This window comes from Drosophila willistoni, assembly GCF_018902025.1.
Source record: "Drosophila willistoni isolate 14030-0811.24 chromosome XL unlocalized genomic scaffold, UCI_dwil_1.1 Seg141, whole genome shotgun sequence".
NCBI classification, from domain to species: Eukaryota; Metazoa; Arthropoda; class Insecta; order Diptera; family Drosophilidae; genus Drosophila; species Drosophila willistoni.
In genome coordinates, this window is record NW_025814052.1 from 869,198 (window position 1) to 891,976 (window position 22,779).

At 41.1% G+C, this 22,779-nt stretch overlaps 1 protein-coding gene across 1 annotated transcript; it reads left to right on the forward strand.

Annotated features, from left to right (window-relative positions):
* Nucleotides 1-155: 155 nt before the first annotated feature.
* Nucleotides 156-14,501, forward strand: LOC6649171 (histone acetyltransferase p300). The gene is made up of 12 exons (XM_023179400.2): nt 156-273; nt 732-1,364; nt 1,456-1,788; nt 1,863-6,170; nt 6,262-6,551; nt 6,630-6,787; nt 8,759-8,869; nt 8,947-9,895; nt 9,963-10,424; nt 11,053-11,450; nt 11,548-13,132; nt 13,242-14,501. Exons 1-12 carry the CDS (start codon nt 219-221, stop codon nt 14,136-14,138), a joined length of 10,179 nt encoding a protein of 3,392 aa, XP_023035168.1. The 5' UTR covers nt 156-218; the 3' UTR covers nt 14,139-14,501.
* Nucleotides 14,502-22,779: the final 8,278 nt, after the last annotated feature.

Below are 22,779 nucleotides of genomic sequence, written 5' to 3' on the forward strand. Positions count from 1 at the left end.
CAAACAAAACGAACAAAACAAAACAAACAAACAAAAAACAGAAAAAAAAAAGAACACTGATACAAAAACCAACTGGAATTTTCATATACAATACACGCACACACACACACAAAACCTTATAAATATATATATATATCCTATAGATATATATATATATTCCTTATTGTGATCTTCTCTGTGGGTGTGTGTGTGCGTAACAGCATAATTTTGCTAGCTAGATGATGGCCGATCACTTAGACGAACCGCCCCAGAAGCGGGTCAAAATGGATCCAAGTGAGTATTAAAAAATAAAACATATAAATATTTGTAAGTAAAAGTTGAATTAAAGTTCTACCCAATTGAAATTTCAAAAAAATTGGGGTATTCTATTCTCCTTTCGAGAATTACAATCAAAATCAGTGTTGATAAGGCAAACACACAAATTTCAGTGTTGTTCAATTCTTCACCGCCTTAGATTTTTTTGCTCTTAGTTAATTTCAGTAGAAATTTAGCAGTGAATTGAGCAAGATTAATTCATGCATATAATTAATGGAAATTCAGTTGTTTAGGCTAGGTAGTTTAAAGGACTTTCATGACTCCTGTCTCCTGTCTCCTGGATTTTTCATAAAGAATCCTTGAGAATTTACACTGAAAGCGAGAAAAACAAAGAAAATCGAGAGAAAAATCAAATACAACCAATTTCACAATTTAATTAAATTTATGAAACATTTTTTTTGTCTCTTATTTTGTAGCGGATCTATTCTTTCTGGAAGACAATCTGCCAGATGAATTGGTATCATCGAACAGCGGCTGGTCAGATCAGTTAAGCGGTGGAGGCGGCGGCGGTGGCGGTTCTGGCGGTGGTCCTGGCGGCGGTCCAAATTCACAGAATACAAATACCGGCGGTGTAGTATCCACAAATGCCAGCGGCGGACCAAATAAACCACCAGCCCAAGGACCAGGACCTGGTGTCGGTGTCGGTGTCGGTGTTGTGTCCACACAAATGAATGGAGCCGGCAATGGCGGCGGCGGCGGTGTTGCTGGCTCCACACCTGGTGGTGGCAATAATGGTGATGGTAGTGATGGCACCGTCAGTGGTAATGGTGGTGCAACTGGTGCTGGCAATCAACAGCAATTGCGTCAAATGCAACATCATCATCTGCAGCATTTGCTCGAACAGCGGCAACAGCAGCAGCAACAGCAACAACAGGGACAAAAGGGATCAATGGTGGTGCCTGGAATGCAACAATTGGGCAGTAGCAAGTCACCGAATCTACAATCACCCAACACTGGCATGCAGCAAGTGGCCGCACAAATGGGCATGGTCAACTCAATGCCCATGTCCATATCGAATAATGGCAATAATGGAATGAACGCCATACCAGGTAAGAGAGAATCACATAAATTCTGTCCAGCAGCATCGATGATTGATGATTGAATTCCATTTCTCTTTGTTCTTTGTCACTTCTCATGCAGGCATGAATACAATTGCACAGGGCAATTTGGGCAACATGGTATTGACCACTAGTGGCGGCGGCCTCGGCATGGTCAATCAGCTGAAACCTCAACCTGGTGGCGGTATGATGAATGCCGGTACAGGACCAGCTGGTGGCGCTGGCCAAGTGGTAACCAATCCCATCCCCATTCCCAATCAGGCGATGCATATGCAAAATGGTCCAATGATGGGGCGCATGGTGGGGCAACAGCATATGCTCCGAGGACCACATCTCGGTGGCGGTGGCAATGGGCCAGGCAATGGCCCCGGCGGAGGAGGTGGTCCACGCATGCAAAACCCCAACATGCAGATGGGTAAGTGTTTCTGTTAGAGTCCAACGAAATGCACATAGTTAATCCCCTCCTCTTTTCCCTCATCGATCGTCCAGGTCAAATCAACAGCATGGCGTATGGTGTTGGCAACTATGGTGGTCCTGGCGGCGGTGGTGCCGCTAATCCTCAACAGCAGCAACAGCTGTTGGCCCAACAAATGGCTGTCCAGCGTGGCGGAGTTGTCCCCGGCCTGCCGCAAGGCAATCGTCCTGTGGGCACTGTGGTGCCCATGTCGGGCATGGGGGCGGAAGGCACGCCTACTGGCCAGCAATTGCAAATGCAACAGCAAATGAATGCCCAACAGGCTCTAGGAGGTCCACGGCCGCCGCAGCCGAATCAATTGTTGGGGCATCCGCAACAGCAGCAGCAACAACAACCAGGCACCTCGCAGCAACAGCAGCAACAACAACAACAGCAGCAGCAGCAGCAACAACAGCCCGGTGGAGCAGTTGGTGGAGCGCCCACAGTTGGTGCTGTCGGTGGTGCGGCAGGCGGTGGTCCAGGTGTACCCGGTGCCGGTAGTGGAGGCGGTCCTCCGCCGCCCGGCAACATCTCCGATGAGCGCAAACGTCAAATCCAGCAGCAATTGATGCTACTCCTTCATGCCCACAAGTGTAACCGGCGCGAGAATCTAAATCCCAATCGGGAGGTATGCAATGTCAACTATTGCAAGGCCATGAAAGCCGTACTGGCCCACATGGGCACGTGTAAACAGAGCAAGGAATGCACCATGCAACATTGCGCCTCGTCGCGCCAAATATTGCTCCACTACAAGACCTGCCAGCGAAATGATTGTATCATTTGCTTTCCATTTCGTCAGAATCATTCGATGTTTCAGAATGCCGGCAGTGGCGGCGGCGGTGCAGTTGCTGGCGGTGCCGCTGGTGGTGCTGGTGGAGCGGGTGGCGGCGGTAGCGGTGTTAATGTTGGCGCTCCGGGTAGTCTCCAGAATCAGAATCAACCGCTTGCCGGCCTTGTCAGTGTTGATAACAAGCAGCAGCAGCAGCAACCGGGTGGACAACAGCAGCAACAGCAAGTCCCACCCGGAGGTGGTCCTCAGAATACAGCGATTGTTCTGCCACAGCAGCAGCAGCAGCAACAACAACAGCCTGGTGGAGGAGGAAATGCGCCGAAAACTGATATGACGCAGCAGCAACAGATGCAACAACAGCAGCAGCAGCAGCAAGTCCTTCAGCAACAGGTACAACAGCAGCAAGATTTACGGCGATTCGATGGCATGGGTCATGTGGGACATTCTCCAGTTACAGCTGGCATGCTCGGGGCAACGGGCCCTGGAGGTGCCAGCGGTCCTGGGGGAGCGGCACAGCAACAACAAACTCTGCCGCCGGGCATACGGATGCAGGGTGCGCCGCCAGGGCGAGTCCTGGGTGGTCCCAACTCGGCAGGCGGTCTAACCAATGATGTCAACAGTGTTCAGCAGCAGCAACAACAACAGCAAATCCTTCAGGGTAATACGGCACTAGCCGTGGCCGCTGCTGCCAATGCTGTCGGGCGACGACGCGGTGCCGGAGCTGGTGCTGGAGCTGGCGGCGGCGGCGGTAGTGGTGGTCTACCCTCTATGGTCGATCAACAACAGCAGCAGCAGCAGCAGCAACAACAACAACAACAACAACCTAATGCCCAATTGGGTCACATTCCGGTTCCATTGTCCGTCAATGTGGGCGGCGGTGCTGGCGGCGGTGGCGGCAGCGGCAGTGGACAGCAGCAGCAGCAGCAATTCAATAATACACCGCAAATGGTTGGAGGACAATCCGATCAGTTGGCCAAACTGAAATTGGCACAGGCCCAGGGTCATGTAGTGGGTCCGCCGGGCGGTAATAGCGGAACGCCAGCCAGTGTCCTGATGCCTGCCGATACCTCAAGTGGCGTTGGTCCCAATCAGACCAATCCCAATCAGCAGCCGAATGCAACAGCAGGCGGCGGCGGTTCCGTTGCCGGTGCAAACAATTCCGGCGGTGGTGCTGGCGGCACTGGTGGTGGTGGTCCTGGTTCAAGTGGACCACCCTCGGTGGCCGATTGTGAGAAAGATTGGCGGGAATCTGTGACAGCGGATTTACGCAATCATTTGGTCCACAAGCTTGTTCAGGCCATTTTTCCTACCTCCGATCCAACAACAATGCAGGACAAGCGCATGCATAATCTTGTATCCTATGCCGAAAAGGTCGAAAAGGATATGTACGAGATGGCCAATTCGCGTTCCGAATATTATCATCTGCTCGCCGAAAAGATCTACAAGATCCAAAAGGAGTTGGAAGAGAAGCGACTTAAGCGCAAAGAGCAGCATCAGCAGATGTTAATGCAACAACAACAGCAACCTCAATCACAAACGCAGCAACAGCAGCAGCAGCAGCAGCAACAACAACAACAGCCTGTTCCAATGGGCGGTCCAGTTGGTCCCGGTGGTTGTGTGCGTCCACTAATCAGTCCCATGGGCGGTGGTGTAATGCAATCGCAGCAACAACAGCAGCCCCAATTGCGACCACAGGCCCCAGTTGGTGTTGGCGGCGTTGGCGTCGGCGTCGGTGTCGGTGTCGGCGGCGTCGTCGGTGCTGGCGGTGCTGGTGGACCAAATGCAAATATGGTGGCCATGCGTAGTCATTCACCTGGTGGCAATATGCTAACCATACAGCAGCAACAGCAACAGCGTATGCAATTCCCGCAGCAACAGCAACCGCAACAACAGCAGCAGCAACAGCCTGGCAATATGCTGGTCGGACCACCTGGACCGAGTCCTGGTGGTCAAATGGTAGTCAATCCTGTACTCTCACCTTTCCAAACAGCTAGCAATGCCCTAACCAGTCCGGTGCCGGGTGTCCCTCAGCCCCAACAGTTTATCAATGGACAAGCTGCGGGCGGAGGAGCTGGCGGAGCTTCAGCGAATCCGCTAAGTGAGATGATGAAGCAGAGATTACTTCATCAACAGCAGCAGCAGCAGCAACAACAACAACAACAACAGACTGGCATATTAATGCCCCAATCGCCTTTTAGTAATGCCACGCCCATTCAGCAGCAAAATAACTTTAGTTCGCCCATGCAAGCGCAGCAACAGCAGCAGCAGCAGCAGCAACAACAAAAGACCCAACAACAGCAGCAGCAGCAGCAACAACAACAACAACAACAGCAGCAGCAGCAGCAACAACAACTGAATAATATGCCACCAACACCCACCAGTTTAGATGCCCTACAAGCGGGCGGTGCAGCATCGAGCGGCACGGGAGGAGGAAGTGCAGGTGGTGGTAGTGGTGGTGTCAATTCCACATCATCGGCATCGGGCGGTGGTTTAACGGTTTCCGCACCAAGTCCATCGCCTGGCTTTCTGTCCAATGGCCCCATTGGTACACCATCAAATCCAAATAACAATCCGCCCTCCGTTTCCAGTTTAATGCAACCGCTGAGCGATCGGCCGGCGACTCCTCCGTACATACCAGCCTCACCAGTGCCGGCGGCATCGGCATCCGGTTTGGCCAATAGCAGTAGCACCCCAGCCTCGGCGGCAGCCACATGTGCAAGCAGCAGCAGCGGCAGTAGCAGCAACGGCGGCAACGGGAACAGTAATAGCAACAGCAGTGGTGGCGCCGGCGGTGCAACCATAGCCACAGCCACCACCACAACGGCACCAATGACGACGGCCAGTACGCCGCAGAGTTGTGCCTCCTCATCGGTGGCCACACCCACATCGACAACAGCCTCCACCGCGTCATCATCATCGTCGTCGGGACCAGGCAGTTCGACATTATTGCTGAGCAGTGGCGGTGGCGGTGGTGGACCAACGGGAGGCGGTGGTGGCCGAATGATTAGTTCGAGCAGTAGTCTATCCTCTCAGATGGCCGCCTTGGAGGCGGCAGCCCGTGATAATGACGATGATACGCCATCACCCAGTCAAGATGGCGGCAGTGGTGGCGGTGGTATGGCCTCCAAGGGTAAACTCGATTCCATTAAGCCAGAGGATGAGATCAAAAAGGAGTTTATGGACGATAGTTGCGGCGGCAACAACGATAGCTCCCAAATGGACTGCTCGACGGGTGGCAAGGGCAAGAATGTCAATAACGATGGCACCAGCATGATCAAAATGGAACTCAAATCCGAGGATGGCACCGGACCCGATGGTGTTAAAATCAAATCCGAGCCAATGGATGTGGATGAGGCAGCTGCTGCAGCAGCGGCAGCCGCCGGCGGTGCAGCGGGCGGTGATGGCAGTTCAACTGGCGAAGGCGGCAAAACGGATGATATTAATGGCGGTATGGATGGTAACAGTGGAACTGATATTAAAATTAAGCATGAAACCAAACCAGTTGTGCCCGAACCATTGGCACCAAATGCAGGCGACAAGAAGAAAAAGTGTCGTAAGTATTAAGTGGGCAAATAACTAACTAACATATTCCCTAAACACCACCCCACCCCCCGCTCTCCATTCTTCTTCTTCGCCTCCCACAGAATTCAATCCAGAAGAGCTACGAACCGCATTGTTGCCAACATTGGAGAAACTTTTGCGTCAGGAGCCCGAATCGGTGCCATTTCGCTATCCGGTTGATCCACAAGCTCTCGGTATACCCGATTACTTTGAGATTGTTAAAAAGCCCATGGATCTGGGCACAATACGCAACAATATACTCAATGGCAAATACAGTGATCCCTGGGAATATGTGGATGATGTTTGGTTAATGTTTGATAATGCCTGGCTATATAATCGCAAGACATCGCGCGTTTATCGCTATTGTACTAAGGTAAGACATCTTCTAAATTCATTCACACTAATTTCAAATAAAAATATTTCATTTATGTTATTTCTTTTTTGACAACAGTTATCGGAGGTCTTTGAGCAGGAAATCGATCCTGTTATGCAGGCCTTGGGCTATTGCTGTGGACGCAAATACACTTTCAATCCGCAAGTGCTCTGCTGTTATGGCAAACAATTGTGCACAATTCCGCGTGATGCCAAGTATTATAGTTATCAGAATAGGTATGTATCGTCTGGGATAAGAGAAGTAAACTCAAATCCTTCCTCCTCCACTCATGAGATATTGCTTACATAAAGAAACCAAAAAGTAAGAGGGAGGATTGCTTCCCCTCCCTTCTGCCCTTGTCTGTGTGCTTTTTTATGTGGGCAATGTCCTTAATAATTTCATTTTGCTTTTGTTGTGAATTTTTATATGTGTGTTATCTTTTTTTTTTATATATACATATAGTGCTTTTCCCGTTATTGTGTTTTTTTTTGTTTTTTTCTTGTACCCAAAACATAATTCTCAGATATTTGTATATCTATAAAAAATTAGTTGATTTTTAATATGCCCTCCACTTACTCTCTGTGTGGTTGTGTTTTTCTATGTGTATCTCTTTGTTTCTCTCTCTCTGTGTGTGTGTGTGTGTGTGTAATGTTTATGTGTGTTTTATGCTCGTTGTTAATTGCAATTTATGTACATAAAATCATAATTGAGCGCAGTAAACAGACAGACTATTCAAAATGCATCATAATACACACACACACACACACACTTAGAGAGTATTTACACCACATAGTGTCCACTTTTTTTGTTGCTTTAACCTAAAAATCCACGCAGTCACATCTTAAGATTTATATTAAATCCGTCAATCTTCAAGTTTCAAGTTGATTTCCATTCCAAGTTGCAAATCAGAAAGAAAGCATCCTTGATTATCCTTGGCTTTAAATTGATTGGTATTCTGGCAAGTTTGTGAAGGCAAACAAGATTAGTCGGGAGTAATTTAGAATCCTTTAAGTCTTTAAGAAGCTTCAATTCAGTCGTGTATTCAACTCGACATTCAATTGACCTCTAATTTCTTCAGCTTCAGTTAAAAGTAAACCTTCTTAGGGGAGTTTTTTTTTCAAGAGTTTGAGAGATTGTCAATATTTAAATTGAATAGTTCTCTGATTAAGAGGAAACTCTTTTTAACTGCCTCTTAAAAACAATTTGATAACAATTTTCTAAATGTTGTGGTACATTTTTTTTTTTTAAAGATTTTTCTAAATAACTTTAAACTCTTTCCGGGCTTTTTTAAAAAATTGGTTTTTTTTTCCACTTTTTAGAAGCACATATTCACAAACAACAGCGAAATTGAAATATAATTAGCATTTACAACTGTCCTTGTTTTCAATTATAGCAAAAAATTTATTGAAATCGAAATTGATATTACAAAATTTGTTCACTTTATTTATTTGGCTTGTTTTGGCGACCTTTTTGGATTAAAACATTATTAAACATTTTGTTTGCCTTGCCAAAAGGTTTAAAAATTTCATTTAATAATTTGTTTCAAACGTATTAATTATGAAATGAATGAATTGAATGAAGGAATGTTATTGAAATATTACTCAAAACTAAAAAAGTTAACAATTTAAAAGCAAACAAATTTATTTCAATATCAGTTTCGACTTTCAAAAATTTATTTGATCATGAAAATGGAAACAGAATTGTATGTGTTTATTTCAAAATACAACATTTAGTTTATATATTTCTAAACAATTGTTAACAACAAATCTCTCTAATGACAATTTATTAAAAAAAATATTTCTGTTTCTCCCTTTTTACTTTTATTTTCTTTTTCCCGTTTTTCCTTTAAATGTTTATATACATATATATTTTTTTGGTTTTTGAAAACTGTGTGTCCGTCATCATCTGTAATGTTTTATATATATATGTTTGATTTTTTCCCCTCACGTGTGTGTCGTATGTCTTCGTCATCATCGTCGTCTTGGTCGTCCTCCTGCCTCTACCACAATAAATAATTAACAACAATAAAATCATCTCGCGCTGCTTGTTGCACACACCAACACACACACACACACTCACACTTATTCACATTTTAATTTATGTTTTTCATTGGAAAATCATCATCAACCAAAATCCATCAATACAAAATCACACACAAAAAAATAAACTGAAAAAAAAACAAAAAAAATATATAAATATATACACAGTCTAAAGGAATACGGTGTTGCCTCAAATAGATACACGTTCTGCCAAAAGTGCTTTAATGACATACAAGGAGACACTGTCACATTGGGCGATGATCCGCTGCAGTCTCAAACGTAAGTAGTCAATTGATTGAAGAATTGAATTGAATGATTTATTAACTATTATTTGATGTGTGTGTGTGCCGCTGCAGACAAATCAAAAAGGATCAATTCAAAGAGATGAAAAACGATCATCTCGAGTTGGAACCCTTTGTCGATTGCCAGGAATGTGGACGCAAACAACATCAGATTTGTGTCCTCTGGTTGGATTCGATTTGGCCAGGTGGCTTTGTCTGCGATAATTGCCTGAAAAAGAAGAACTCTAAGCGAAAGGAGAATAAATTTAATGCCAAACGTTTACCCACCACAAAATTGGGCGTCTATATTGAAACGCGAGTGAATAACTTCCTGAAGAAGAAGGAAGCCGGCGCTGGTGAGGTTCATATACGTGTGGTCAGCTCGTCGGACAAGTGTGTGGAAGTCAAACCGGGAATGCGGCGTCGTTTTGTCGAGGGTGGCGAAATGATGCAAGAGTTTCCATACAGAGCCAAAGCTTTATTCGCCTTCGAGGAGGTCGATGGCATTGATGTGTGTTTCTTTGGCATGCATGTCCAGGAGTATGGTTCCGAGTGTCCGGCACCGAATACACGACGCGTCTATATTGCATATCTGGATTCGGTTCACTTCTTTCGCCCGCGGCAATATCGTACGGCTGTTTATCATGAGATTCTGCTTGGCTATATGGATTATGTGAAACAATTGGGCTATACTATGGCCCACATTTGGGCATGTCCGCCATCGGAGGGCGATGATTATATATTCCATTGTCATCCGACAGATCAGAAAATTCCAAAGCCAAAGCGATTACAGGAATGGTATAAGAAGATGCTCGACAAGGGTATGATTGAGCGTATCATACAGGACTATAAGGATATACTTAAGCAGGCCATGGAGGATAAATTGGGTTCGGCTGCTGAATTGCCATACTTTGAGGGTGATTTCTGGCCCAATGTGCTCGAAGAGAGTATCAAAGAACTTGACCAAGAGGAGGAAGAGAAACGTAAACAAGCCGAGGCAGCAGAAGCAGCAGCGGCGGCAAATGTAAGTTATTAAAATAATAATAATCATAATGTGAGATAAACAAAACTAACTAACTTGCAAATTGCAGCTCTTCTCCATTGAGGACAACGAGGTCAGTGGTGATGGCAAAAAGAAGGGCCAAAAGAAGGCGAAAAAATCAAATAAATCAAAAGCAGCGCAACGAAAGAATAGCAAAAAATCGAATGAACATCAGTCGGGCAATGATTTGTCGGCTAAAATTTATGCCACCATGGAGAAGCATAAAGAAGTATTCTTTGTGATACGTTTACATTCGGCTCAATCGGCAGCCAGCTTAGCGCCCATCCAAGACCCTGATCCATTGCTAACCTGTGATCTAATGGATGGACGTGATGCTTTCCTAACACTCGCCCGCGATAAGCATTATGAATTCTCCTCTCTGCGTCGTGCCCAATTCTCGACATTGTCCATGCTCTATGAGCTGCATAACCAGGGTCAGGATAAATTCGTCTATACCTGTAATCATTGCAAGACAGCCGTGGAGACGCGCTATCATTGCACTGTCTGTGATGTAAGTCGAATTTCAATTATATTTATATTATAAGGTTGCTTCAAATTAGATTGGTAAAGAACTCCTCGGTTCTTTGAATGAAGGGTGAATATAAGTGGATGATTTCTGACCTAACTTTAATTTTCAAACGCAAATCATTCCAAAATTGATATTTTCTAAACAAAAACAACAATGTTGTGTTTATGGTTTGTTTTCGTTGTCTCGTTGTACTGTAAGACGATCTTCTCCTTCCACGCCTCCACCCTCCTTTCTATCAGCACACACATAATTTTATTAAGACGCGATAAGAGACAACAAGAAAAAAGAAAAGAAAAAACAGCGATAATAACAATTTTATTCTCGAACACATTTTGTTATCATTAACCCCACACACATTATTCATCATTTCTGGAGAATTGCTTTAGACTCTAGAGCAAGGCACCGTCATATACCCTGAGCAAAACTTGAGAAAAGAAATAGATTGCCATTGTGGGATGAGAAATCATGTTAAAATGTTAAAATATTTAAGTTGAGAAACTTGTGCAAGGGCGAAAAGGAGAAAAGTGTCCAGTTTGAAGCACCTTTTTGTGTCACTCTTATGTTTTGTTATTAAATCTCACTATATATAAATTTATTTGATCTCTAACAGGACTTTGATCTATGCACTGTGTGCAAGGAGAAAGTCGGCCATCAACATAAAATGGAGAGACTTGGCTTTGATCTGGATGATGGTTCAGCGCCAGCCGATCTCAAGCAAGCAAATCCTCAAGAGGCACGCAAACAGTCCATACAACGTTGCATTCAATCTCTCGTCCATGCCTGCCAATGTCGCGATGCCAATTGTCGTCTGCCATCGTGCACGAAGATGAAGCGAGTCGTTCAGCATACAAAGAACTGCAAGCGAAAGACAAATGGCGGTTGCCCCATATGCAAGCAATTGATTGCGCTCTGTTGCTATCATGCCAAGCATTGTCAGGAGCAGAAGTGTCCAGTGCCCTTCTGTCCGAATATCAAGCACAAGCTGAAGCAGCAGCAATTACAGCAAAAGTAAGTATACGATCATAAACCTCCTCCTTTTCCCTCCAGTTGCAATCACAAAGATATGGGCTAAGAACTAACTTTTTCTTCTCTTTTCTCTTTCCAGACTCCAGCAGCAGCAATTGTTGCGTCGTCGTGTGGCTCTTATGTCAAGAACGGCGGCTCCATCATCGTTGCCTGGTCCAGTGGCGGTAAGCGGACCCGTTGTATCGGCTGGCGGTGTACCCGTCGTCGGCATGTCCGGTGTGGCTGTTAGCCAACAAGTGATGCCCGGCCAAAGTGGCATTATGCCACCAGGAGCTGGCGGAATGTCGCCATCAACGGTCCCAGTGCCCTCGCCTGTGTCGGGCGGTGGCGGAGGCGGCATGACATCGCCGCATTCACATCAGCCGGGCATTGGCATGAAGCCGGGTGGAGGTCATTCACCCTCGCCCAATGTGCTGCAGGTGGTGAAGCAGGTACAAGAGGAGGCCGCTCGTCAACAGGTGCCGCATGGCGGTGGCTTTGGCAAGGGTGTGGCGATGGCGCCGCCTGTCATGAATCGACCGCTAGGCGTCGGTGTTGGCGGTGTGGGTGTGCCCAATCAGGGCGTGAATCAGCTGGGCGGCATGGTTGGCAATGTTGGTGTGGTTAATCAAATGACTGGCAATGTGGGACCCGGTGGTGGTGGCGGCGGCGGCGGTGGCAATCCAAATGCCGTGCCCGGTGCAGCCAACTGCGGCGGCAATGTTCTGAGCCTAACCAATCTCCTGCCCTTGGATCAATGGGGCGGCAGTGGCGGACCCGGACCCGGTGGAGCAGTTGGACAGCAACAGCAGCGTTATACCAATAATGCCGGCCAGGTGGGTCAGGGACCTGGCATGAGACAGCCACCGAATCAGCTAATGCAACCGAATGCCATGCAACAGCAGCAACCGCTGCACCAAATGATGGGAATGCCACCCAATCAGATGGGCGGAGTTGGTGGAGTGGGCGTCGGTGTTAATGTTGGTGTTGGTCAAATGCCTGTCGGTCCCTCGCCACACGGCATGGGCATGGGTGGTCCCCAAATGGGTGGTGCTGCCGGTGCCGGCGGCGGAGTTCGTCCGCCACCCGGTGCCCAGGGTCAGGCCGGACCAAACATGGCCAATGGTCCGCCATTGAATACGCAGCAATTGAATACCCAACAGTTGGCTCAAATAATGCAAAAGATCAAAAATAATCCAACCAATGAGAGCAACCAGCATATCCTTACCATACTCAAGCAGAATCCTCAGATTATGGCTGCCATTATCAAGCAGCGTCAGCAGAGTCAGCAAAGTCAGTTGAATGCGGCAGCTGGTGGTGCACCTGGTGGTGCCCTGCAGGCTGTCAATGGGCCGCAGAATCCTCAGCAACAGCAGCAGCAACAACAACAACAGCAGCAACAACAACAACAGCAGCAGCAGCAACAGCAGCAGCAACAACAACAGCAGCAGCAGCAAGTGATGCAGCAACAACAAATGCAGCATATGATGAATCAACAACAACAACAACAACAACAGGGCGGACCACAACAAATGAATCCCAATCAGCAGCAGCAGGTGAATGTCATGCAACAGCAGCAACAAGGTGGCCCCGTTGGACCTGGGCCACATCAACGTATGCCGAGCATGCAGAATGCCATGATGTTGCAGAATCTACCGCCCGGCGTTACCACCCAAGGTGGCATGGTAAGTCGAATCTCCTCCCCATCCTCCCTCCATTCATCTAGTTAGGTCGCCCCCCCTCCCCCCATTCAAATGAGAGAATTATTACATCTTATTAAACATCATTTTTTAGGTTTCGAATCAAAGTTGGAATAAGATGCGTTATATGCAAATGAATCAATACCCGCCACCGTATCCGCAACGCCAACGTGGCCCACATATGGGTGGAGCCGGCCAACAGCAATTCCCCGTTAGCGGCGGTGCCGGCAATTTCAATGCCGGCGGCGCAGCCGGTGTACCAGTAGGTGCAGGCGGTGGCGGAGACGCTGGCCCTGGAGCCAATCAATATATGGCAAATGCGGCGGCCAACAATATGCTGCAGGGACAGGGCGGTGCCGGTGTGAAGCCCGGTCCGCAGCAACAGCAAATGGGCGTAATGCCGCCAGGTATGCAACAGCAGCAGCAGCAGCAACAGCAAATGATGCAGGTGGCCATGCCGAATGCTCAGAATCAGAATCCATCTGTTGTTGGCGGTGGCGGCGGCCCTGGTGTGGTTGGTGGCGGCGGCGGCGGCGGGCCCGGCTCGAATGTAATGGGCCCACCCACGCCGCACACCCTGCAGCAACAATTGATGCAATCAGCCCGCTCATCACCGCCCATACGTTCCCCGCAGCCAACACCATCGCCGCGATCGGCGCCATCGCCCAGAGCGGCACCATCGGCCTCGCCGCGTGCCCAACCCTCGCCGCATCATGTGATGAGCAGCCATTCACCGGCACCGCAAGGTCCCCACGATGGTATGCATAATCATGGGATGCATCATCAGTCGCCTCTGCCGGGTGTACCCCAGGATGTGGGCGTTGGTGTTGTCGGTGTCGGTGTCGGCGTTGGTGTTGGTGTTGGTGTCGGTGTTGGCGGTGTCAATGTCAATGTTGGCGGCAATGTGGGTGTTGTTGGCCAGCCAGGTGGTGGCGCCGGTGCCATGCCCGATGCATCTGATCAATTGACAAAATTTGTAGAGAGACTCTAGTGCAACATTAATCATCAAGATGCTGCAAATGCTACCACCACCAACAACAACAACAACAACAACAATAATAATAATAACAACAACAACAACAACAGTGGCAGCAACAACAACAACAACTTGATGATGTCTCCCTATCCCTGCTATAATGGACAGTCGACGCATTTCTTTTGATTTGCATTACTTTTACTAGCTGAAGAAAAAGGCATGAAAACCCCTCACCCCTCATCACAGGCAGTGAGAGAGGGAGAGGTGAAGACAACAACAACCAACACCAACCAATTATCAACTAAGCCAGGGAACATTGTGTGTTAATTTTTCCATTGATTTTTTCTTATTTTTGTTTATCTAACAAACGAAACGAAACAAAACAAAACAAACTAAAAATGGAAAACGCAAAAAAAGAAGAAAAACATAAAACAAAAAACATTTAAATTTATCTTGTAATTAAGTTTAAGTTTAACTTTCTAACTCTAAACACTCTCCCAAGACACACACACACACACACACACACACACACACACACACACACACACACACACACACCTAGCATTTTCCAGAATTCCAAGCTCCAGTTATATACCTATATCAATCTATTTATATATAGAGACAAAACTTTTTCAACAAAAGTACACTCCCCTTTATTTTCCGCACCAACCAACCGCACCCCTTAATTTAATCACCACCCCCCGCCACTCCTGCTATAAGTTATAGGTAAAAAAATCTAATGTAAAATTTTCTTTTCTCTACCATATATATATATATATATATATATATATATACATTTTGATATATATGTATGTTAATTTTTCTTTATATGTAAGAATCGTAAAACGTTTAACGTTACTCTATCCCCTCCCTACCCCCTACCCACCACTCCTTACCCTAACACAATTATAATTATATATATTTGACCTTAAATTAAAAAAACAAAAACAATTGTTCTAGAAAGAAAATAATTCATTTAAAATCGGATATACATATGTGTGTTGTAACCACCTTCATATATATATATATATTATATATACATATTTATATAGAAAAGCATCTGTTTTCTTATTATTTTTTAACAACAACAACGACAACAACAACAATCACAATCGTATCGTATGTTAAGATAAAAAGGAAAGACCCGAAGTAAATATTTGGAGCGACTATGAAATTTATCTTTCACATACACACACACACAGGCAGTACATAGATGTATAGAGTTTGACCTAGGTTCACACACACACACACAGACACAGGCAAATAACTTGTTTCTTTTCATAAATTTTATTTAATTGTTGTGTCTTTGATTTTCTGGCTCTCAGTTTATATATATAAATATATATACATATATATATATATAATTGCGTGCTCCTTATAGGAGCTTTTACAATAAACAAAAACAAAACGTAAACAAAACAGCAAAAAGTCGGGATCACATATATACACATATTTTTATATAGAATGCAAATACGAAATATAAACGAATCATCTAGCAATCTCCATATTTTAAGGGATACTTCCAGTCGATGACATTCAAATAACTAAAAAACACAGTAGAAAGTGAGAGAGAGAGATATAGAGTAGAATCAGATTTAAAACAAATACAAACGTAAAAACAATAACACCAACAGTCAAATTGATAACATAATAAACAATAGCCAAAATGCTTTGTAAACAATTAGAAAATAGATCAACCAACAATATAAGTATATACAAACACACACACACACACACACATATATATATATATATATATATCCGCCTACAGCATAAAACAAAACGATTTTTATCCCAGACTCCCCCCCGCCCCACTCTTTGTGTAAATAACTTCTAACATTTTTTACTTAGTATTTGATTTTGTGATAGATTTTTAACTATTTAGAAGAATGATGGAAGCAGCAGAGAAAAAAAAAAACGAAAATCATTTGCTTTCCATAGAAAACAAAAAAAAAAAACAAAGAAGAAAAAGCGAAAAAAAAACAAACAACCAAACAGAATCGATATAGACCCACACAATATGACAGAGTTATTTTCAATATGAATTGCTATTTATTATTAATGCTAAAAACGAAAACCAACAAAAAACAAACATATACATACATTAATACTATAGACATAGTTATATACATATATATATATATGTATATATAAACTTATCAGCTTTAGATATCTAAGGATACATATACTATTTATTAGATTGGATTATATACATATATATATATTATATAGTCATAGGTTTCAGTTTAGTTTATTTTTCAGATTTTATTTCGCTGATTCTGATATAAGGAAGGCATGGAATTAATTAGGAATAGATTTAGGACAAGTTAGAGATGAAGTTTTAAGGAGTTACCAGTTTAGGAGTAGAAGTTAGGAGTACTAGAAGTTAGGAGTTACGAGTTACGAGTGTATGTGAGGTTAGGAGGAGAAGTTTTTACAAGTTGCCGCCGCCCAAGAAGATTCTCGATCGATTGATGGTTACCAAAAAAAGCGAATCAAATTGATGTATATGTATATGAATTAGAAAGAGATGGATTATAGAGACGAATGGAAAAGAGACAGTTGACAGTGAAAGATGGAAGGATGAGGATGAGAGAGGAGGAATGAAAGCGTGTTAAACATTTTTTGTAAATTATACATAAATTTATACATAAATGCATACATATACATACTATATATGATATGATATGACTAGATACATATATTATATATATCAGACATTATGTCTAGATCACAATTGTAAACTGCGCATAAAAAATGCCTTCAAATTGCGTTAACAGCAACAAAGCAACATTAATTGTAAATAATAATTATAATTAACATGAACATGCATATATATATATATATATACACACTATATCGATAAAAACAACAAACAACAAAAGAAAAAACAAAACAAAACAAAACAAAATTTGTAAAATCAAATTTGCCCCTAGATTATAGGCTACAACATATTATACAAAAACCAGAAAACAAATATAGATATATATATATACATATATTTAAGTATATCGGGTATATAACTTAGTTAGTTTGTGTGTTTTTAATGATCAATCAATCCTCGTAGATGAAAATGGCGGCTGGGCGCAATGCAACCACACCCCCCGTCTCGCCCACACCACCCCTCCCCCGTTTTGTCATGTGGCTGCCAAGAGATCGGAAAAAAACGCCCCCCTAAGCAGCAGCTGCACACAATCAAAACTGACACCAAATCGAAACAAAAAGTAACAAAAAAAAAAAAAAAAAAAAACAAAACAAAAAACAAAAAACAAAAAAAAAACAACTAAAAAAACAAAATGACAAACAAACAAAAAAGAAACAAACAAACGAAAAGAAAAACAAATCACTTAACAAATTTTTAACAATTAATTTAATAACAAATGCAATTGTAATTTATACTCAAGTCAAGGCTTTGCCGCCGTGGCCTTGTTACTTGTTAGAGCAAAAAACAAAAAACAAAAAAAAAAACCACTAAGAATAAAAACAAAAAAACAAATAAGATTAATTAAAACTAATCATTAAAGAATTAAACAAACAAACAAACGATAACGAAACAGAGAAACATAACGCTGCCTTTTGTAACCAGCAGCCGCCAGGTGGCGTTTTATTCTTAACTTCTTATTGGCAGCCTTGTGCCACGCCCCCGTAATGTCGCGCGCCCAGCCTAACCGACAAATTAACTTTATGAATTAACCAAAAAAGAAAAAAAAAACAAACAAAAAAGGGAAAATCAAACAAAAAAAATGCAAAACTTTCTTTGTTTTTTCACCCTCCTTAAGTTTGATATTTATTTTATTCAGTCTGAATTTTTTATTTTAAATTAAAACTAGAAAGCAACAAAGAACAAAAAAACGAAAAATATGATAATTCAAGGAGCAGGTGTGTGTGTGTGTGTGTGTGTGTAAAGTAACATTTTTTTTTTTGATTTTATGTTTATTATTATTTTTTTTTTTAATTTTTGAAACGTACGAGCAGAAGAGAGATGGAAAGTAGAGAAAGAACGAAAGAGAGAGCATATTCCAAAACTATTTGTGATTACAATTATATAAATTAAAAAGAGAAAGCAACACAAATTGCATTAATTATATATATTTATATATATATGTATATATATATATATATATAAATATATTTATAGCTTTAGTGTATGTAAAATAGAGTTAAACATTTATGTTAAGACTTCCTTATACTTATATACACACACATACATACTTATATACACACACACATATATATATATATATACATATATATATATATATGAGGAATTAGCTGCTAAGTGAAACAATTTGTAAATTATTAAACCAACAACAAAACGAACCCAAAACATAAAAAATTTAAGGGCAACTTTGTTTTTGTTGCTTTTGCTAAATACACTCACACACACACACATACACACCGTTTATAAAAAAAAAAAACACTTAAATAAGATGAAAAACAAAACAAAAAAAGGATATGTGAAGATAGCAGAAGACGAAGAGAGAGAGAATGAGAGAGAAAGGATGCCTAGTTAAGTCAAGTGTAAACCAAGCCTTAGTAAAAACTAGTTCTAACAACAAACTAATAACTAATATTAATCTTAAATAAGAAAAAAAAACGAATGATACCAACAAAAACAAAAACAAAAACAAACAAGAAACATTAATTATAATTAAATCATTACAAAAAACAAAAAACCAACAACCAATCGTTAAAGCATAATTCTAATTATAATAATTAATTGTAAAATAGCGCAACAAGAAATTCATCTATATATATTAAGGCGAGAATCATGATGACGACTTTTCTATCCAAGTTTTCATTCAATTACTTTAACATATATATATATATATATATATATAGATCTATGTATATATCTCTTATATGAAGGATATATATTATTATTATTATTATTCATTATTATTATTATTATTATGATTATGATTATTATTGTTTTTACCAATCTCTATTTTTTTTTCATATTGATTAAAACAAAACAAAAAGAAGTCCCAAAATCACAATAAAAACAAATTTAAAAAAAAAAACAAAACAAAACACAAAACTAAAAAGAAACCGAAATAAAAATTAAAAATGAAACAGAAAGAAAGAAAAAACCCACACACTGTAATTAACTAAAAATACTTTGCTTGAAAGTGTAAAATAAATTAATTTAAATAAAAATTATAAAAATTAAAAACAAACGTTTTATTTTCTCGTCGATCGATTTATGTCCTTGGAATATACATAAATGATCTACATGGATCTATATGGATCGAAATTAGCATTTTGCTTGATCAGTTGTATTGTATGACTTGAATAAGTCAAAGGAACTAACTATTTAAGTAAGCTAATTTAAGGTAATTTGTATTATTTTGACATTATTTTGATCCAATGTGTGAATAGATCTCTTTTTATTGCATTAATTTCTTTGTTTTGGTCTTGAATAATTTGATGTCTAGTGTAATTGAGTCAAGGTGTCATAATAAATATTCAGGTTCTTCGATTGAATTTGAATTAAGATAAGATATGTAAGAATACCAAACTATATAAATAAGTATACTACTTACAATTAGAGTTGCTTAGGCTTAAATTTATGAACCAGTTCACTTGCTCACTGGTTAATTTACTTTTGCAGAGTTGTTAAATAACTTTATTCATTGAATCACTTGTTTAGTTGTTTTTATACCCTTGCAAAAAAAGGTATATTAATTTTGGTCAGAAGTGTGCAACGCATAGAAGGGAGAATCTCCGACCATATAAAGTATATATATTCTTGATCAGCACGACGACGTCCGTCCGTCCGCCTGGATCAACGCAAACTCCTCCTAGACCGTAAGAGCTGCAGAGTTGAAATTTTGCATGTAGGCTTGTATATACTACAGGGGTTGTATATCGCGGATTCAGCCGGATCGGATCACTATATCATATAGCTCCCATACAAATGGCAAAGTCACAAACAGTGACTTTTCTCAATAACTTCGTTATTTTCTGAGCTATTGTATTGAAATTTAATATGGGTGAGTTTATTACACATATAAACGACTATGTCAAATTTGATCAAGATCGCGTGACTATATCATATAGCTCCCATAGCAATGATCGGTCGAAAACAGTGACTTTTGTCAATAACTTCGTTACTTTTGACGCGATTGCTTTGAAATTAAAGATTTGTTAGTTTAATATATTTGTTAATGACTGTGCCGAATTTGATAAAGATCGGGTGACTATATCATATAGCTGCCGTTGGAACGATCGGTGGAAAACAGTGACTTTAATCAATATCTTTGTTATTTCCTATGCGTTTTTCCACTTTGATGGCTATAGGTAAGGAAAGAGTTTCCAAAACAGTTGCAAGGGTATTCAAACTTTGACGCGGCCAACTCAGTTATTCATAGACTCACATGTTCACTTTATTTATCACGATTGAAGATAATTTTATACATTACGATTAATGTCACTCGAGGGATCTGAAGAAAAGCAAATAATCCAGTGGAGAACTGAACAAGTGAGTTAATAAACGATTGATTTCGTAAACAAATGAGTTAGTGAACAAGTAAACGAATAAACAACTGAGTCAGTGAACAAGTGACTAAGTGAACAGCTGAACAAGTGAGAGTTTTTTACAGCAAAAATATGAATCCTTCATAGGATTATACTCAACTATCCTCATGCTCCCCTTTTGGACTCTCTAGTGACTCGCCTTAAATTGCTTATCAATCATTTTGAAAATGAAACAATTATGTATACTCATATTCAAATGCTTTATTCATAAGTGGATAGCCACTGAAGTTCTTCAATCACAACCACAAATCGTCGAATGCCCGATAAGGCTGTCAATGGAAAAGTATTTGCAAATGAAGGACCCTTGGTGAGTTAAGACCTACTTACCACTAATAATTAAGCAAATTCTATGGGGTTATTTAGCAAATTAACAATGGCAAATGCCAATCGAATGGGGTCCAAGTGTTTTGTTACCACCTCAGTCATCACAAGACCCCCCACCTTCCCCCGGATGCATGTGAAGATTATAAAAAAGTCACTTCTTTTGTGGGACATTAGCTGTTTGGGTACAAAGTTCCCAAAACGCTCTGATGAAACATTTCCGGAGTATAAAAGAAAAAATAAATAAATACAATAAAATAGCAAATAAATTATTTGGAATTTGTGCATGCTCGACATATAAATACATATATGTATATATAAAGATCTCAAGTGTTTAGCCCATTTCACTGCGTTTATTATACCCTAACTTGTGCATTTTGCATGGGGGGGAATATTCCCCCTTATATATGGTTATATATTTAGTTATTTGAAAAGCAAATTACACTATTTGAACTTGAAGTTTTATGCCACTTAAAATTTACATTTGTTTTAAAGTAAAATTAAATATTTTTAAAATTATAAAGTAATAACAAATTGATTGAGAGTTTCCTTTCTTCTCCAATTTTTGGCATATGTGGTCCTAAGGTAATAACTAAAGATATACTATTTAATTGGGGGTATTATTTAGAAATCCTAGTCCGATTAAAATTGAGTCACTTGAGTTTTGTTTTTTTCTTTTTTTTTTGTCAAGATGATTGATTTATCATTAGTCAAGTACTTAAGCAGGGAGGGTATTTTTTATTCAAGTGGAAGAAAAGCGTTTTTACTACTTATACCTAAAATTTCTGTTATTGTACTTTGACAATTGACGTGAACATTGTTAACTGTTTTGGGGGTATTGGTTTCTGACTGATTCAATTGATATTCTATCTATATATTGGATCACCGATAGTTGAGTGTGTGTTTGTATGAAGAGAAGAGGCAGGCCCAATTCCACGAGTCCAAGCGTTATTAGATTATTGATGGATTTGATTTGACCTTGATGCGATTAGGCCATATACAGACATATGTATGTACATATAAGAGATAGGCTTTGCCTTTGGCAAGTAATACTCGTAAATTTTGTTCCTTGACATCATTGAACTTTTTTTTATTTTTCGCACAAATGACTCAACACAAATCACACATGTGTGAAACTCATTTCTATTTTCTTGATTTTTTTTTGTATTTTTTATTATTTCCTGAGCTTAGTGATTTATTTAGGGTATAATCACAGCCCGTAACCGTAATAATCTCAAGATAAGAATTTAACCGCGATTCAAAAGCTGACAATAGAAGTAAAGAAATCGCTAATATGGCGAGTGATAAGATCAATTGGAATTTTGTTATTCCCACGCCATAAACCATCAATTGACATTTCACAGAGTCACAGTCTACCAGTATGAATGTCCTCCTTCCAGTTCCCCTCACCTCTCCCCTAACACTTACTTGCTTGCTGTGTGTGTGTGAAGTGCGAGCGGCTAATAAATTATCGAGTGTTTTCACTGATATTGCCAATTGAATGTCATATATATAAACGTGTAGCTAGTTGTTTGGGGTCAAAACTAAGGAAACGTGAGTGATAGTAAATGCTCTTGAGTCTTCTTCCTGAAATAAAGACGATAAAGTCCAAGCACTTGGATCTGAAATCTATATAGTATTGTACTTTCTCTTTTTTTTCTTTTCAATTTTCTTATCAAACTACGAAAAGGTTTTATAGTTTATTGTACAGATATTCGTATATAATGACCTAGCAACGATCAATCTATTGCCATAACCCTCCCCCTCCCTGAAACTTTCAGTGATGTCGCCCTCT

Excerpts from the sequence above, each read along its gene's own strand:
- LOC6649171 (XM_023179400.2), top strand. The coding sequence starts at position 219 with ATGATGGCCGATCACTTAGACGAACCGCCCCAGAAGCGGGTCAAAATG. Across the intron at positions 11,451-11,547 it reads CAGCAGCAATTACAGCAAAA|ACTCCAGCAGCAGCAATTGT; the intron begins GTAAGTATACGA and ends TTCTCTTTCCAG. Across the intron at positions 13,133-13,241 it reads TTACCACCCAAGGTGGCATG|GTTTCGAATCAAAGTTGGAA; the intron begins GTAAGTCGAATC and ends ATCATTTTTTAG.